This window comes from Ascaphus truei (genome assembly GCF_040206685.1).
Source record: "Ascaphus truei isolate aAscTru1 chromosome 20 unlocalized genomic scaffold, aAscTru1.hap1 SUPER_20_unloc_3, whole genome shotgun sequence".
NCBI classification, from domain to species: domain Eukaryota; kingdom Metazoa; phylum Chordata; class Amphibia; order Anura; family Ascaphidae; genus Ascaphus; species Ascaphus truei.
In genome coordinates this window covers 998,359-1,015,728 of record NW_027453859.1, presented here as the reverse complement: position 1 = coordinate 1,015,728, position 17,370 = coordinate 998,359, and the positions used below count along the sequence as shown (strand labels likewise).

At 51.0% G+C, this 17,370-nt stretch overlaps 1 protein-coding gene across 4 annotated transcripts; it reads left to right on the top strand.

Moving 5' to 3' along the window:
- The first annotated feature begins 622 nt into the window (after positions 1-622).
- KIFC1 (kinesin family member C1) lies at positions 623-16,830 on the top strand. Of its 4 annotated transcripts, none has more exons than XM_075580955.1 (16): positions 623-752; positions 7,177-7,281; positions 9,245-9,365; positions 9,450-9,509; positions 10,553-10,769; positions 11,268-11,445; positions 11,521-11,688; positions 11,852-11,974; positions 12,718-12,834; positions 12,923-13,096; positions 14,403-14,570; positions 14,647-14,785; positions 14,945-15,084; positions 15,519-15,592; positions 15,689-15,764; positions 16,522-16,830. In XM_075580955.1, exons 2-16 carry the CDS (start codon positions 7,207-7,209, stop codon positions 16,564-16,566), a joined length of 1,875 nt encoding a protein of 624 aa, XP_075437070.1. In that variant the 5' UTR covers positions 623-752; positions 7,177-7,206; the 3' UTR covers positions 16,567-16,830. The 4 variants fall into 4 exon arrangements, with proteins under 4 accessions (XP_075437070.1, XP_075437072.1, XP_075437073.1 ...); XM_075580957.1 differs by having other exon boundaries at positions 636-774; XM_075580958.1 differs by lacking the exon at positions 623-752 and adding an exon at positions 2,097-2,110.
- Positions 16,831-17,370: the final 540 nt, after the last annotated feature.

Genomic DNA, 17,370 nt, shown 5'->3' with positions numbered 1-17,370 from the left:
GAGGGGGGGCAGTGGAGTGGACAGGATGGGGGGGTCAGTGGACATGAGGGGGGAGACAGTGGACAGGGGGGGAGGAGAGACAGTGGACAGGAGGGGGGGGGAAAGTGGACAGGAGGGGGGGAGGAAGGGGGGGAGGAGAGACAGTGGACAGGGGGGGGAGGAGAGACAGTGGACAGGAGGGGGGGAGGACAGTGGACAGGGGGGGGAGGACAGTGGACAGGGGGGGGAGGAGAGACAGTGGACAGGAGTCACCCTTACTGCACGATTTCAACTGTGCACCCCTCTTACCCCCAGAGCTTCCCGCCTCTCCCGCCACCCCGTGTGCGCGCGCCCCCGAGCTCCCAGCCTCCCCGTGTGCGCGCGCCCCCGTGCTTCCCGCCCTCAGCAGCGGCGGTCGCAGCGCGCCCACTCCTCGTCCTCCTATTGGCCCGGCCCGTGACGTCAGAACCCGCTTTCCCCTCCGCCTCCAACCCTCTCCTATTTGATTCCAACAACTTCGTGACCGTGACGTCACTCCCTCTGCCTGATTGGCTCTTCAAGACTGGTCTTTTGAAAACAAATATTTGGTCCAATCACAGCTCCGTTCCGCCCGTTCAGGCGCTCCCATTGGTCACCTCCAAGAAGGAGTTCTGAAGATGCCAACGGCCGCCAGGTTTGAATTTTACACAGAAGCTTCGTGAGTCCGAGAGAGCGGCGCGGAGTCCAGAGAGATATATACACCGGGAGAGAGGTGTATACACACCGGGAGAGAGGTATATATACACCGGGAGAGAGGTATATATACACCGGGAGAGAGGTATATATACACCGGGAGAGAGGTATATACACACCGGGAGAGAGGTATATATATACACCGGGAGAGATATACATACACCGGGAGAGAGGTATATATACACCGGGAGAGAGGTATATACACCGGGAGAGAGGTATATATACACCGGGAGAGAGGTATATATATACACCGGGAGATGGGTATATATACACCGGGAGATAGGTATATATACACCGGGAGATAGGTATATATACACCGGGAGATAGGTATATATACACCGGGAGAGAGGTATATATACACCGGGAGAGAGGTATATATATACACCGGGAGAGAGGTATATATATACACCGGGAGAGAGGTATATATATACACCGGGAGAGAGGTATATATATACACCGGGAGAGAGGTATATATATACACCGGGAGAGAGGTATATATACACCGGGAGAGAGGTATATATACACCGGGAGAGAGGTATATATATACACCGGGAGAGATATACACTGGGAGAGAGGTATATATACACCGGGAGAGAGGTATATATACACCGGGAGAGAGGTATATATATACACCGGGAGAGATATACACTGGGAGAGAGGTATATATACACCGGGAGAGAGGTATATATACACCGGGAGAGAGGTGTATATATATACACCGGGAGAGATATACACTGGGAGAGAGGTGTATATATACACCGGGAGAGAGGTATATATACACCGGGAGAGAGGTGTATATACACCGGGAGAGAGGTATATACATCGGGAGAGAGGTATATATACACCGGGAGAGATATACATACACCGGGAGAGAGGTGTATATATATACACTGGGAGAGAGGTATATATATACACCGGGAGAGAGGTGTGTATATATACACCGGGAGAGAGGTATATATATACACCGGGAGAGAGGTATATATACACCGAGAGAGAGGTGTGTATATATACATCGGGAGAGAGGTATATATACATCGGGAGAGAGGTATATATACATCGGGAGAGAGGTGTATATATACACCGGGAGAGAGGTATATATATACACCGGGAGAGAGGTATATATACACCGGGAGAGAGGTATGTATATATACATCGGGAGAGAGGTATATATACACCGGGAGAGAGGTATATATGCACCGGGAGAGAGGTATATATATATACACACCGGGAGAGATATACACTGGGAGAGAGGTATATATATATACACTGGGAGAGAGGTATATATATATACACTGGGAGAGAGGTATATATATATACACCGGGAGAGAGGTATATATACACCGGGAGAGAGGTATATATACACCGGGAGAGAGGTGTATATATACACACCGGGAGAGAGGTATATATACACCGGGAGAGAGGTATATATACACCGGGAGATATATATATACACACACACACACACACACACACCGGGAGAGAGGTGTGTGTATATACACCGGGAGAGAGGTGTGTGTGTATATACACCGGGAGAGAGGTGTGTGTGTATATACACCGGGAGAGAGGTGTGTGTATATACACCGGGAGAGAGGTGTGTGTATATACACCGGGAGAGAGGTGTGTGTATATACACCGGGAGAGAGGTGTGTGTATATACACCGGGAGAGAGGTATATACACACATATATACATACTGAGGGAGCGGCGCACAGTACAGAGAGGTGTATATATACACCGAGAGATAGAGGTGTGTGTGTGTGTGTGTGTGTGTGTGTGTGTGTGTGTGTGTGTGTGTGTGTGTGTGTGTGTGTGTGTGTGTGTGTGTGTATCTATATCTATATCAATGAAAAAATAGTTTGCACTCACGGTTTCTCAAATGAAGGCAGATGCTCGTCCCATATAGAAACATGTCCAGGGAAATCCAGGTAACAAAGAGACAGCACACCGCAATATAATGAAGGGCAGCCCTGTGTTGTTAATACACTTTATTTACTTCATTATATTGCGGCGTGCTGTCTCTTTGTTACCTGGGTTTCCCTGGACATGTTTCTATATGGGACGAGCATCTGCCTTCATTTGAGAAACCGTGAGTGCAAACTATTTTTTCATTGATTATATATATATATATATATATATATATATATATATATATATATATACACACACACACACACACACACACACACACACACACACACACACACACACACACACACACACACACCGAGGGCGCAGTACAGAGAGAGAGGTGTATATATAGACGTTGCTCCATTTCTTCCTGTACTTCACCCCTGATGTTAGATTGATGCAATAAACCTTTTGTACATGAAAACTTACCCGAGAGCGCTGCGGATATTATATATATACACACACACACACACACACACACACACACACACACACACACACACACACACACTATATAGATAGGGGTATTATGTATGTACGCACACACAGAGGGTATATACAGATGTATGCATGTGTGCGCACACGTACACAAAAGCGTAGTGAGGGATACATATACAAACATATCCGCCGGGTCACAGCATTACGTATGGTGAGTGTATTGTATGCATGTTATATACTTTTGGTGACTATGTTTATATAGTGTGTATCTACATCTATCTCGTGAGCACATTCACATGTCAAAGGCCTGGGACATAGTACATACTTTGGTGCTGACGCTCGCTCTACCAGGAGCTTTTTGCTGTCCTGGCAGAGGAGACAGCAAGCGCGCTTGGGAGGCGGGTATCACTGTGTGTGTGTGTGTGTGTATATATGTATGTGTATAATATATATATGTATGTGAGAGAGAGACGTAAATAAGAAACACAGTCTGAGGTTATTTTGAGACAGAATAACACGTGAATTTATTCGTCAAGTGCACAACGGAGACAGCTTCAAAACAAAAGCTCTCTCACAATAACACGGTATGCCATATATTTATACCCTAAATCCTAAAGCTCCACCCCTTTATGGGGGGCTTGCACGTCACTAAACATTACCTCATTTTATAATACATAACAATATTAAAGCCGATGTCATTTTGTAATACATAATAATATTGTATAACTGCCTGTCAGCTAGAAACCATTCTGGGGTTAAATGGGATGTGCCTATCCTGCCACCTGGCATGTGTGTGAGAACTAGTTTCTCTGTAGCTTATCTCAAGGGTTCTCACAACCTCTGGCCTGTTTACACTTTCAATTTGAAGCTGATTGGATGAGGAAGGGTCAATAAATTCAGCTAAGAGCGAGAACATCCATTCTCTGCTTCACACTTTTGTTTATACAGAAATGTAACACAGAAATTAAGACTCACAGAGACGAGATGGCGGATTGAAATATTCACACAAAATGGCTTCATCCTAAATGCTGTTATGTTGTTATGCCAGACCCCCTAATGTCTCAACTTTGTCAATATATGGTGTGTATGTATGTATGTGTATATATGTATGTATGTATGTACATATCTGATGCTTCTGAGACGGATGAAACCTTTTTAGCGTTGACATTAGCCAGCGCTCGCCGCGGGTCGCCTGGATGTTTTGTGTTCTGTATATTCCTGCGGCTGGGTGCTGATCCCGGCGGCACTGCGAGCACCCTGGCTGCTAACATATGTGATTTGCCCTATTTTTGCCTATTTGAGTTCCCTGAACATTTTGTGTTTTGTATAGATATATATCTCTATCTATCACGGGGAGGTGCACCTTATTTGGGATCTTTCTCCTCTCCTTGTTATATTATGTAACAGTGTTTCCCCCTCCCGGTGGGAGATTCTACCATTACTGTACGTGTGGTGCATGATACCTGCTGGTAACAGGAGGGCCGAGTCGTCCACCAGTGGTAGTGGGGACACAGGACTAGGATTCTGGGGTTCATACCCCACATATCTCTTTAGCAGTGCAGCGCCTCCATCTGCCGTAGGCTCCTGGAACTGAAGGTGATCTTCCACGGTAGTACCGATTACCTCTCCCCCCCAGTAAGGTCACACACAAGGCAGGAGGTATAACAGGAACGGGTTTATTACTCTTCTGTATAGCACCGTCACACAGCAGGTTCTGCCCGATGCAGTCTCTCCGCTACCACTAAAGGATGGTCCCTGGACCGCCACTACAAGCCAAGGGGACCCGCAGCCGTCCCAGCTCTTCCCTACCTCTCTAGCAGAGGTATGGTACACACTCTTCCCTGCAGGGAAGAGGACCAGAGAAGGCCCAAAATGCAGGCTCTCGGCTGTGTGACCTGCCTCAAGTGGATAGAGGCACTACAGAATTTGGGGCGGCACGGCCCTTAAGTACAGCCAGGAGGAGGGCACCAGATCTGTGATGATTGGTCACCGCCTCCCACTGTCACTCAAGTGCAGCTCCTCGGAGAGGGATAACCCATATTGACTACTGGCAGGCTGATTGTACCAGGGATTACTGCCAGGAGGGAAGCAGGCTAGTAGCCACAGGTGGCATGGCTACAATTATTATTATATGCGCCATCACAGTAATTACTTGTGTTCCTTTTATATGTGATATTTATATATACTCACACACACATACACACACACACATATACACACACTGGCTGTACCCGGCGTAACATACACCGATCTAGGACAGCTGCAAGGTTATTAATGAAGCATGACTTTGTTTTCACCCCTCCCTGTATTCCCTGCTGTCTCCTGTCCCCCCTTTCTCCAGCACTAGGCTGCGTTCACGCTGCCGCTGACTGCGCTTGCTGAGACAGATTAAATTGACTTTGAATGATCACATGACCTCCTCAGCCATTCAGCGCCAGTCGGTGTTTAGGCCACGCCGCCCGCTCGCCGAAAAAGTTGCCTGACAGCCAAACGCTCATGCTTGGAGAGTTAGTGATGTAACCACTCAAGCATGAGCGTGGCCCGGGGGACGCAGCCTAAGGCCGCACTTATAGTGCGCTTGACGCGATAGATGACGTCACCCGTCGCCGCTAGCGAAAGTTGTAATTCGCTTTCCGGCGACGTCCCGGGCAACCAGGTCTTTGGTTCAGAGGCTGTCACATGTGGCGACAGCCTCTGAAAAATCAAATTTGACCGGCTTCAGAAATTCCCGTTGCGTCTACCATAAGTGCAGCCTCACTCTTTTCTCCATCATGCCCTGCTCCTCTCTGCACTCTCTCCTCCCCTCTCTTTGTCTGTCTGCTCCTCTCTGCACAATACGCCCCATTTACTCCCTTGCTGTCTCTCCTCCACTCTGTTATGCCCTGCTACTCTTTGCACTCCCTGCCTTAGTGTCTGCTCCTCTCTGTGCTCACTACACTCCCACCTCTCCTATTTATCTCATCCATCTCCTCGCCCTCCATGCCGTCTCTGTCTCCTCCCCCTCCTTGCCGTCTGTCTCCTCCCCCTCCTTGCCGTCTCTCTGTTTCCTCCCCCTCCTTGCCGTCTCTCCGTCTCCTCCCCCCGCCTTGCCGTCTCTCCGTCTCCTCCCCCCGTCTCTCCGTCTCCTCCCCCCGTCTCTCCGTCTCCTCCCCCCGCCTTGCCGTCTCTCCGTCTCCTCCCCCCGCCTTGCCGTCTCTCCGTCTCCTCCCCCCGCCTTTCCGTCTCCTCCCCCCGCCTTGCCGTCTCTCCGTCTCCTCCCCCCGCCTTGCCGTCTCTCCGTCTCCTCCCCCCGCCTTGCCGTCTCTCCGTCTCCTCCCCCCTCCCCTGTCCCCCCTGGCACTCTCTTCCGCCCCACCCCCCCTCAATCCCCCACTTAGACACACTCTTCCACTTACACACACACACAGTCTCCCCAACTTACACACTCTCTCCCCCACTTATATACACACACCAACCACCCCGTCCTCTTTTTATTGCATTATTTACTTCCTTTCAAGGATACTATCAAAAAACTCATATGGAAAGAGTGAGGAAAACGCAGCCATGATGGAGGATTTCATGAGAAAATTTAAATTGCCTAAATTAACGAGGGAAGATCAACAAAGATTTAAATTAGCTATTTTCCATAACCGAAAAAAGTCGATTAAAAAAATCAACAAATGCCAAAGCACCAGGGCCTGATGGGTGCGACGTTTCTTTAATTGATTGAAATTGATTTTTTTTTTTAATGTCTTTGTTTGGGAGTCCAAGGGCTTGCGCTGTTTGTGTGTCGTGTTCATCATGATGTATGAAAAATAGTGTAGGAGTTCAGTGCCCTGACACCGCAAAGCCTGGAAAATACCTTTACACTGCAACACTGCCAATCTGTAAGTGTCTGGTGACGGGTCTCAGTCTGTGACGGGAAATCTCAGCGGCCGTCAGATCTCGCACTGAATTCTGCACTCCGGTGAGATCTCTCCTCACGTCCTTGGGATATATTATGCACTTAACCTCACATCTCCATTACAACGATAAGTGAGGGGATGTATTTGGTACCCTGTTACTCTCGTACGCACGTGTAATAAACCCAGTTACATGACCACCTTTTAAAGCTGCAGACCCATTTTCTTTCCCTTTCCAGTCTCAGGAGGAGCCCCAGGCCGCAGTAAAGATGGCTTCCCGTCTGCCCATCTTGCCCCGCACCAAACGTGTCCGGTGTGATGAGAACCAGGAATCAACAGAGAAGGTGAGGGAGGGGGAGGGGTGCAATCCTTCTTTATATGGGGTTACCTGAGTGATTATATGTATCGCACATCTCTGTAACGCCCGTCTCTCCCCTCTCAGAGGCGTTTCCCAGTCTCCTCCCCAGCTGAGGGGATAGCTGGGTGATTATATGATATTTGTGTCTGTGCGGTGAGTGAGTATCACACGTCTCTGTAACGCCCGTCTGTCACGGGAGTGAGGCGTTTACTCCTTTTTATCAGGATCATACATTGAGCAAAACAAGATAAGGCAAATTAATTGGAAATATATTCGCAGGAAAAGGCACACACACACAGTGGAACACAAAGTACACAAGAAGAGACACATTTACTTGGGACCTGGGGCAAAAACTAGACTTTCCTAGCTTTCCTAACACAAGAGTCTTTAGTTGACCGGGACTCAGACCAAAATGTCCTGGAACTGAAATGGGCCCGACGTTCCTGACGCCAGCGCTGTCTTTCCTCCGGAGGCGCTGAAATCTCTTCACCGGGAGTTGGCTCCAAGCGTCCTGGAACTAACTTCGGCTTGTAATCCCAGCCGCGAGCGCTACGTTCAGGTCTCAGAACTTGGCCGCACGAAGCCGGTGACTTTGCTATTTCTTTCGGAGCATCTTTTGGTCATTTCAAATTTGCCGCTGCTGTGCTGGCGCTGAGAATCTCGTTAAAGGATTGGCTGGGGGTTTCTTATAGTATCTCAGAGTTCATTCATGAAAAACTACAGCCAATCCTAGCGTGGGAACTTTCTCACCAGCCAATCAGAGCGATGCCAGTCTAGTGAAGCAAGCGTAGGACTTTCCTTTATCCCAGGACGCGGGTACTCGGCCTAAACCTCCCATACAAATGCTCTTCCCACCTCTGGCACCCTCTGTGGCTTTCATGTCCGATGTCCGAGTAGACACTCTGGCACCCTCTGTGGCTTTCATGTCCGATGTCCGAGTAGACACTTTGGCACCCTCTGTGGCTTTCATGTCCGATGTCCGAGTAGACACTCTGGCACCTAGCTTGGTGGCCATATGGTCCCTCAGAACATTGGACCTGAAAGTCCCAGCTCATATTACTGAGCACAAGCATGTATGTTTTAAACCACACTGTTTAATAAGAAATATACACTTTACACAATTCTAGGTCTTCTGGCTATGGGGAATAGAATAACAAGCTGCACTTTGTTTCTTACTAGCCTTATTCCCCACACACTATTACATAGACTTATAAAATCCCACACAGCCTTATGTAGGGTTGGAGTACCCCAGAACCCCTATACAGGTTCTGGGTGACCTGGGCATTAACTGGGTATCGCCCTTAACCTAGGGACCCCTTGACCAGTTCACGGACACCACACATCTCTATGCCCCATTTATTTATGGTCTGTGCTGAAGCAGGGTATCCTAGCGGTGAGTCACACAAGTGTTTTCAAGGGGAGATTTTGACCGGAGCAATGTGCCTATATGTATCCGGGATTACGACCTGATTCCCGGGTACATTTTTGGGGTATCCAGCAACTCTGGAGCCCGAAGAGCTTGACACCTTCTGACAAGACTTTCTCTGTAGCCCCTCCCCCCCCCCCCCTTGAAACTCCTAGCCCAGCAATCCCTGCTCGCTGACTCTCCTGGAAAGGTAAAAACGCACAAAATACTTTGTCGCGTAATTTACAGAATACATGTACAATTGCTGGGCTCAAGAGCTGACACTCCCGAGCCTCAATACAAGGATCAGAGGTACCCAGACGGGCTTAACCTGTACTGTGAGCCTGTTACTCCCTCACCGTCACACGTCTCTCTCCTTGGCGTTTCCGAGCCTCCTCCCCGTCACACGTCTCTCTCCTTGGCGTTTCCGAGCCTCCTCTCTGTCACACCTCCCCCCTCACCGTCACACGTCTCTCTCCTTGGCGTTTCCGAGCCTCCTCTCTGTCACACCTCCTCCCTCACCGTCACACGTCTCTCTCCTCAGAAGCGTTTTCGAGCCTCCTCCCCTGATGAGGACCCCCCTGTGGTGCGGGTGGCAGCCAGTATCGCCACGTCCAGGCTCCGAGCCCCTCCCGTGGCTGCGATGCCGAGGGCACAGGTGATAGGTAAGGGGTAGGATGTGGGGGGTCTTTATTTGGGGGTCACTGCTGAACTATCGGGGGGGATAACTAGTGCTGTCTGATTTACAGGTAGGCAGTCCCTGGCTCCTATAAGACCAAAGAACAGGATGCCAGCTGTCGTCTCTGCAGGTAGTGTGTATCTCTTATAAATTGTGCGTTTTGGGAGAGGGAGAGAGATCTGTGTGACCGACACTGTGTACACTGTGAGTATATAGTGTGTGTGTGTGTGTTCGATCTCACTGCCGGAGTATACCCTTATTGGTACCTAGCTGGGGGTTGTGTGTGTGTGTGTGTGTGTGTGTGATCTCACTGCCTGAGTATACCCTTATTGGTACCTAGCTTGGGGTTTTATGGTGTGTGTGTGTGTGTGTGTGTGTGTGTGTGTGTGTGTGTGTGTGTGTGTGTGTGTGATCTCACTGCCGGAGTACACCCTTATTGGTACCTAGCTGGGGGTTTTATGGTGTGCCACTTTCCAGCTGTCCCCATAAAATCCAAGGTGACGGTGTCAGGTGAGGTTACTGCTTCTGCGCAGAACTAAGGCTGCGCTTATAGAGCCCGCGACGCGACCGATGACGTCGCCATTGCGAAAGTTGTAATTTGTTGTTTGGAGACGTCGCTGGCTACAAGGCCAGTCGCGTCAGCAAGGAGGCAGACGGGCGGAGAAGCTCCCTGATTGGCTGATAGGCAGTCACATGTGGAGACCGTCTCTCAAAATCAAATTCTACTGACTACCAGAATTTTGATAGCGCTGTCGCTCCGTCGCGTCCACTATAAGCGACGGCGACAATGCATTTGTTTTGACGCGCCGGCACTATAGGCACAGCCTAAGGAACCCAGAGTCCTCAGTCCATTACTAATGTACTGAACCATTAACCACGTCCTGTCATTGGGTCACTTTGCCCCTACGTGGGACTGACCCTTTAACCCATTAACCATCTCCCTGTCATTAGGTCACTTTGCTCCTACGTGGGACTGACCCATTACACACGTCCCTGTCATTAGGTCACTTTGCCCCTACGTGGGACTGACCCTTTAACCCATTAACCACGTCCCTGTCATTAGGTCACTTTGCTCCTATGTTTGACTGACTCTTTAACCCATTTAATACCTTGTTGCCATTGGCCTTCTCCTGTGTGGGTCTGACCCAGTGACGCCTGTAAGTTGTCCCCCAGGTGTTGCCCAGTCGGCCCCCGCGGGTGACAAGCGGAAGCGGGCAGCTTGGGACCTGAAGGGTCAGGTCACGGACATGCGGGACAAAGTGAACAACTTCAAGGACAAGGTGCAAGGCCTGTCCGGTGAGAACCAGCGCCTCCAGCTCAGCGCAGGACAGATGCGGAGGAACCTCGAGGCCCTGACGTGTGAGAACACGAAGCTGAGCCAAGCGAACTGGTGAGACGTGTGTGTGTGTGTGTGTGTGTGTGTGTGTGTGTGCGTGCGTGTGTGTTACAGGAGCCCCCCCCCCCCCCGAAGCATGTACACAGCTAGTGTGTGATGTGTATTTCCTCGTACACCTACATCAGTATGTGTAATGTGAGGTGTATTCATAGTGTTACATACACTTCCCAACTCTGTGCTTCAGGGCGTGTGCGTTTTGTAGCGTGTTGCTGTGGCGTGGTTATAATACACAGTGTGTGCGTGTGTTTTACTGATACCATATATCCGTGTCCAGGGCCCACACACGTCCATGTGCGGACACATGCAGCCGTTACACGCTGGAGTTGCATGGGGATATTGTTGATTTGTGTGTGTCTGTGTATAATATAAGTACAGTTATACTCTGTGCAGTGTGTGTGTGTGTGTGTCTGTGTATAATATAAGTACAGTTATACTCTGTGCAGTAAGTGGTACTGTCTCGTTATCTTAATGTCCTCTCGTCTCTGCCGTCAGCGCTCTGGAATTGGAGCTACAGGCAGCACAGCAGAAGCTGACGGTCTCTGAGGCGGAGGTGGGGCGTCTCTCAGGCCTGTGCGCGCGACAGGAGGCGGAGCTTCGGTCCCTGAACCACACCGTGGAGGAGCTTCAGGAGGCGAACGGGGGCCTCGCTCAGCTGCTGCAGGTCAAGGAGGTGGGCCGTGTACCTGTCCTGTTTACTGTATGTTTAGCATACGGGTAGGACACCACTGACCCGTCTCTGCTGTAGGTGAAGCTGGCGTGCTCTGAGAGCGAAGTCACCAAGCTGCGGGGCATTGTGCGGGAGCAGAGCGAGGACCTCACATCCTGCAGAAGGACCGTCGCAGAGCGGGACGCCCAGGTGCACGCCCTGGAGACGGAGCGCCGACGCCTGCATAACCTGGTGCAGGAGCTGAAGGTGCGGCGCTGGGTCGGGGGAAGAGCACAGGATGCCAAACGTGTTACTATTTGCATGTTGTATTGATTGGCCCGCCCTCTCTCACCTCACCCCGCCCCCTCTCTCACCCCGCCCTCTCACCTCACCCCGCCCCCTCTCTCACCCCGCCCTTCCTTCTGTTCAGGGAAACATCCGCGTGTTCTGCCGTGTGCGCCCTGCCCTGCACACTGAGGAGACGCTGCCCGCCAGTCACATCTCCTTCCCTAAGGGCGACGAGCAGTGTATAGTCTTATCCAAGACGGAGGAGGTAAGAGATGTGTGCTGGGCGGTGGGAATCTGTGGCGATGAGCCTTTGGTTTGTCTGATGCATCGCATTCACCCCCCTGTCCTCCTCCCCCCGGCGCCCTGTCCCCTCTCTGCTCTCCCCCCGGCGCCCTGTCCCCTCTCCGCTCTCCTCCCCCCCCCCCCCCCCCCCGGCGCCCTGTCTCCCCCCCCCTCCCCTGGTGCCCTGTCGTCGTCCCGGTGCCCTGTCCAAACCCCCCCCCCCGGCGCCCTGTCCCCCAGCGCCCTGTCGTCCCCCCCCCCCTTCCCTCCTCAGCGCCCTGTCCCCTCTTTCCCCCCCCCCCCCCTTCCCCGGCGCCTTGTCCAAACCCCCCCCCCCCCCCCCCCCCCGGCGCCCTGTTGTCACCCCCCCCCCCGGCGCCCTGTCCCCTCTCTCCTCCCCCCCCCCCCGGCGCCCTGTTTCCTCTTTCCCCCCCCCCCCCCCCCCATCTACCCCCCACCACCCCCCCCCCCCCCCTGGCGCCCTCTCCCCCCTCCCCCCCCCCCCGGCGCCCTGTCCTCTCTCCCCCAGGCGCCCTGTCCCCTCTTCTCCCCCCCCACCCCCGGCGCCCTGTCCCCACTCCCCTTGGCGCCCTGTCCCCACTCCCCCCGGCGCCCTGTCCCCACTCCCCTTGGCGCCCTGTCCCCTCTCCCCACTCCCCCCTGGCACCCTGTCCCCACTCCCCCTGGCGCCCTGTCCCCTCTCGCTCACTTATTTCTTCCCTGCAGTCTCACGTTGGGCGAGAAAGAAAGGACGCCGTTAAATACGATTTCAGCTTTGACTGCGTCTTCCCCCCGTCGTGCGGCCAGCCTGCCGTGTTTGAGGAGATTGAGTTACTGGTTCAGGTGTGTACGTGTGCGCTCACACTTGTGTTAACCCCTTCCCTGCTAGAGGAGGCTGTAATGCAGAACTGTAACTGTTTCTCCCGGGCAGTCTGCGCTGGACGGTTACCCCGTGTGTATCTTCGCATACGGCCAGACGGGCAGCGGGAAGACTTACACCATGGAGGGACCACGGCATGGCTCCCCGGAAACCATGGGAATGATCCCCAGAGCCATCCACCAAATATTCCGCCACGCGGAGGAGCTGAGCACCAACGGGTGGGAGGTAAGGAGGCCTCGCATGCGCGTCGGAGTCTGACTAATGGCGGCTTCATATTTACTGTGCAAGGGACAGAGCAACATCACCGCCTTTAGCCTATTCACTTATTTATAACATGTGTTACAGGAAGTAATACATTGAGAGTTACCTCTCGTTTTCACGCATGTCCTGGGCACAGAGTAAGACAAATAATACATGGTTACAAATACAGTTACATAAATGAACAAGGTATACATTATATACAAGACATTGCGTGCACAGTTAAAGAAAATATATATTATGAGCGTATGTAACAGTTACAGATAATATATATTATAGGCGTATGTAACAGTTACAGATAATATATATTATGGGCGTATGTAACAGTTACAGACCAGGTTAAAATGTGAGACAGCCTTAGATTTGAAAGAACTTAGACTGGTGGTGGATGTGAGAGTCTCTGGTAGGTTGTTCCAGTTTTGGGGAGCACGGTAAGAGAAGAAGGAACGGCCGGATACTTTGTTGAGCCTTGAGACCATGAACAGTCTTTTAGAGTCTGATCTCAGGTGATAGGTGCTGCATGTGGTGGGGGTGAGGAGCTTGTTCAGATAGCTGGGTAGCTTGTCCATAAAGAATTTGAAGGCAAGACAGGAAATGTGAACTTTGCGCATAGACTCTAGTGATGACCAATCTAGTTCTTTGAGCATTTCACAGTGATGTGTGTTGTAGTTGCATTGGAGAACAAAACGACAAATTGAATTGTAGAGGGTGTCAAGTTTGCCAAGGTGGGTTTGAGGTGCCGAGCCATATACTATGTCTCCATAGTCAATAATTGGCATTAGCATCTGCTGTGCGATATGTTTTCTGACCAGGAGACTTAGGGAGGATTTGTTCCTGTAAAGTACCCCTAGTTTGGCATAGGTCTTGGTTGTCAGGGTATCAATGTGCATCCCGAATGTTAAGTGGGAGTCAAACCATAAGCCCAGGTATTTAAAACTAGTGACAGGTGTTAGGGTGGTGTTAGCGTTGGTTCTAATCAGGAGCTCAGTCACTGGAAGCTTTACAAATTTAGTCTTGGTCCCAAATACCATTGTTACAGTCTTATACCCCTTATAGTGGGCCTATAGAGTATTACCCTGTGGGGTGTATTGGTTCTCCGGTGGGTGGGCCTATAGAGTATTACCCTGTGGGGTGTATTGGTTCTCCGGTGGGTGGGCCTATAGAGTATTACCCTGTGGGGTGTATTGGTTCTCCGGTGGGTGGGCCTATAGAGTATTGCCCTGTGCTTGGACAGGATCTTGCTGTTTAGGTACAATGCTTGTTTCGCTTCCAGTATACCTTTACGGCCAGCTTCCTGGAGATATATAACGAGTCTCTGCGGGACCTGCTGGTGACCCGGCCGGATAAAAAGCTGGAGTATGAGATCCGGAAGGTCAGCTCCACAAACAGCCAGGTCTACGTGACCAACCTGCGCTATGTGGACGTGGCCAGCGAGGAGGAGGTAAGCCACGTGTGGTGTGGGTTGTGCAGCATTTTGTGAACTGGCGTGTGCGTCTGTAACCTCGCAATCCTCCCAGGTCCATGAGCTGCTCCGGACGGCAAACGCAAACCGCTCCGTGGCCAAAACCGCTCTGAATGACCGATCCTCCCGCAGTCATAGCGTCTTCCAGCTGAAGATCGAGGGCGAGAACCTGACGCGAGACGTCCGGACGTCGTGTAAGTGATGCTATATACGGTCTGTTTAATGTGGTATATACCCTGGGGGTAGCCCCAACTGACCAGATGATGATCTGTTGCGTGCGTGTACGTGTGTGTATCTACCCACAGTGCGTGTGCATACGCTATATGTTACAAGTGCCGTGTTTGTGCCCCCAGCTCTGCTGAGTCTGATTGATCTTGCGGGGAGCGAGCGTCTGGATCGGTCGCTGTCTATAGGGGACAGACTGAGGGAGACGCAGTGTATCAACACGTCCCTGTCCAACCTGGGGCTGGTTATAACCTCGCTATGTAACAAGGTAACTGCCGGCCACATTACATCCACAATATCTGTCACAGATATGCAGCTAGATACATCACGACTGGTCGCTACAGAGGTGCATGGTTAAGGGGTCACTGTCTCCTAGGGGCAAAGGGTACTAATGGCAGTGACAGGGTTAAGGGGTTAGTGTCTCCTAGGGGCAAAGTGTACTAAGGCAGTGACAGGGTTAACGGGTCAGTGTGTCCTAGGGGCAAAATGTATTAATGGCAGTGACAGGGTTAAGGGACCAGCCGTTTTATGAGAAACAGAAGAAGCGGTCTCATTTTCCCAGGGCAGAGCGCGGTTACATACAGATACCTGGGACTCGTGTGACTGACACGGATAGCTGACAGACCTGAGCGGTCTCATCATTTGAAAGGCTGTCTCTTTTTTTATGAAAGTGGTGTGTTCTGTCTCTCTCCCTCTGTGCAGGAAGCGCACGTCCCATACAGGAACAGTAAGCTGACGTACCTCCTACAGAACAGTCTGGGGGGCAACGCCAAAATGTGAGTTACCCAACGGGAGTGTAATGTGTGACACCCCCAACCCCCCATCTCTCCCTCTCTCACCCCTCTCTCTCACTCCCTCTCTCACCCCCTCAGGTTAATGTTTGTAAACATTTCCCCGCTTGATGAGAACTTTGCAGAGACTTTGAATTCTTTACGGTTTGCCAGCAAGGTGAGTGTGCAAGGGTCAGTCCCTCCTAGTGGCAAAGGGTACTAATGGCAGTGACAGGGTTAAGGAGTCAGTCCCTCCTAGGAACAAAGGGTACTAATGGCAGTGACATGGTTAAGGGGTCAGTCCCTCCTAGGGGCAAAGTCTACAAATGGCAGTGACATTGTTAAGGGGTCAGTCCCTCCTAGGAACAAAGGGTACTAATGGTAGTGACAGGGTTAAGGAGTCAGTCCCTCCTAGGAACAAAGGGTACTAATGGCAGTGACATTGTTAAGGGGTCAGTCCCTCCTAGGGGCAAAGGGTACTAATGGCAGTGACATTGTTAAGGGGTCAGTCCCTCCTAGGGGCAAAGGGTACTAATGGCAGTGACATTGTTAAGGGGTCAGTCCCTCGTAGGAACAAAGGGTACTAATGGCAGTGACATTGTTAAGGGGTCAGTCCTTCCTAGGAACAAAGGGTACTAATGGCAGTGACAGGGTTAAGGAGTCAGTCCCTCCTAGGGACAAAGGGTACTAATGGCAGTGACGGGGTTAAGGGATCCGTCCCTCCTTATAATACTGTCGATACCATGAATCACTGAGATTATGGGAAAGAACAATGATCAAGTAATCGCATGTGACCAGCCCAGACAAAATAAGTGAATTTTTGCCTGTGGAGTAATTTGAGGGTCGCCCGTTGCAGAGACTGTTACAAGAGGAATTAATACTCTGCTGGGCGCCATTGCCGCCTCTATAACCTCCTTCTGCACTTCTTATTCCAGGTGAATGAGTGCGTCATCGGCACGGCGCGGGCGAACCGTAAATGAGCTGCCAGACTCTCCGCCTTCCAAATGTGTTTCTGCATCCCTCACCCATCCCTCACCCATCCCTCACCCATCCCTCACCCAATGGTGTGTGTATAGAGAACTCCTTCCCCATTTTGTGTATGTAACCTACCTATTAGTGTGTGTATATTTGCATATATCCCTCCTTCCCACTGTATATAAACTCCTGCCATTACTGTGTATACTCCCCTGCCCTCTGTGTATAACCCTCCCTCGCCAGTTTCAAAATAAAACTGTAAAAAATAATTTTTTAAATAAAGCAATGTGACCTTGTGTGGGTTATATTGTAGATGTCGTCTCTTCATATTGATTGGGGGGAGCGATGAGGGGACCGGGGCACTTGGTCCAACATGCTACATTTGATAGGCGCATGCCCGATTGCTGCGGGTATGGCAGCTTAGTTTAGAGGCTCTGCTCATTCCCGGCTCTAATAAGCACTAAAACAGCTAAAAACAGTACAAGTAGACAAATAAACTTCAGACCCAGACTTCCCATCGTCCCAGGATGACCACAAGGTCTCAGAAGAGAGAGACACCGCTGAATTTGAAGACTTATTTTCAAAATCCTGAAATGGCGCGGGCGGGAAGACCCCCGGCGTCCAGCTATGGCTCCGACTCCGTCCGGGAGAGAAAGGAGCGCTGGTGCGGAGAGAGAATTGATCACAAAAAAAGTGATCTGAAGCAATTCATTACTGACTTAAAGTTCTTGATCCGTGAGGAGATGATGGGACTGAGAAGTGAAATAACTCATTGGAGAAAAAACTGACGAACTGAAAGGAAAATGGAT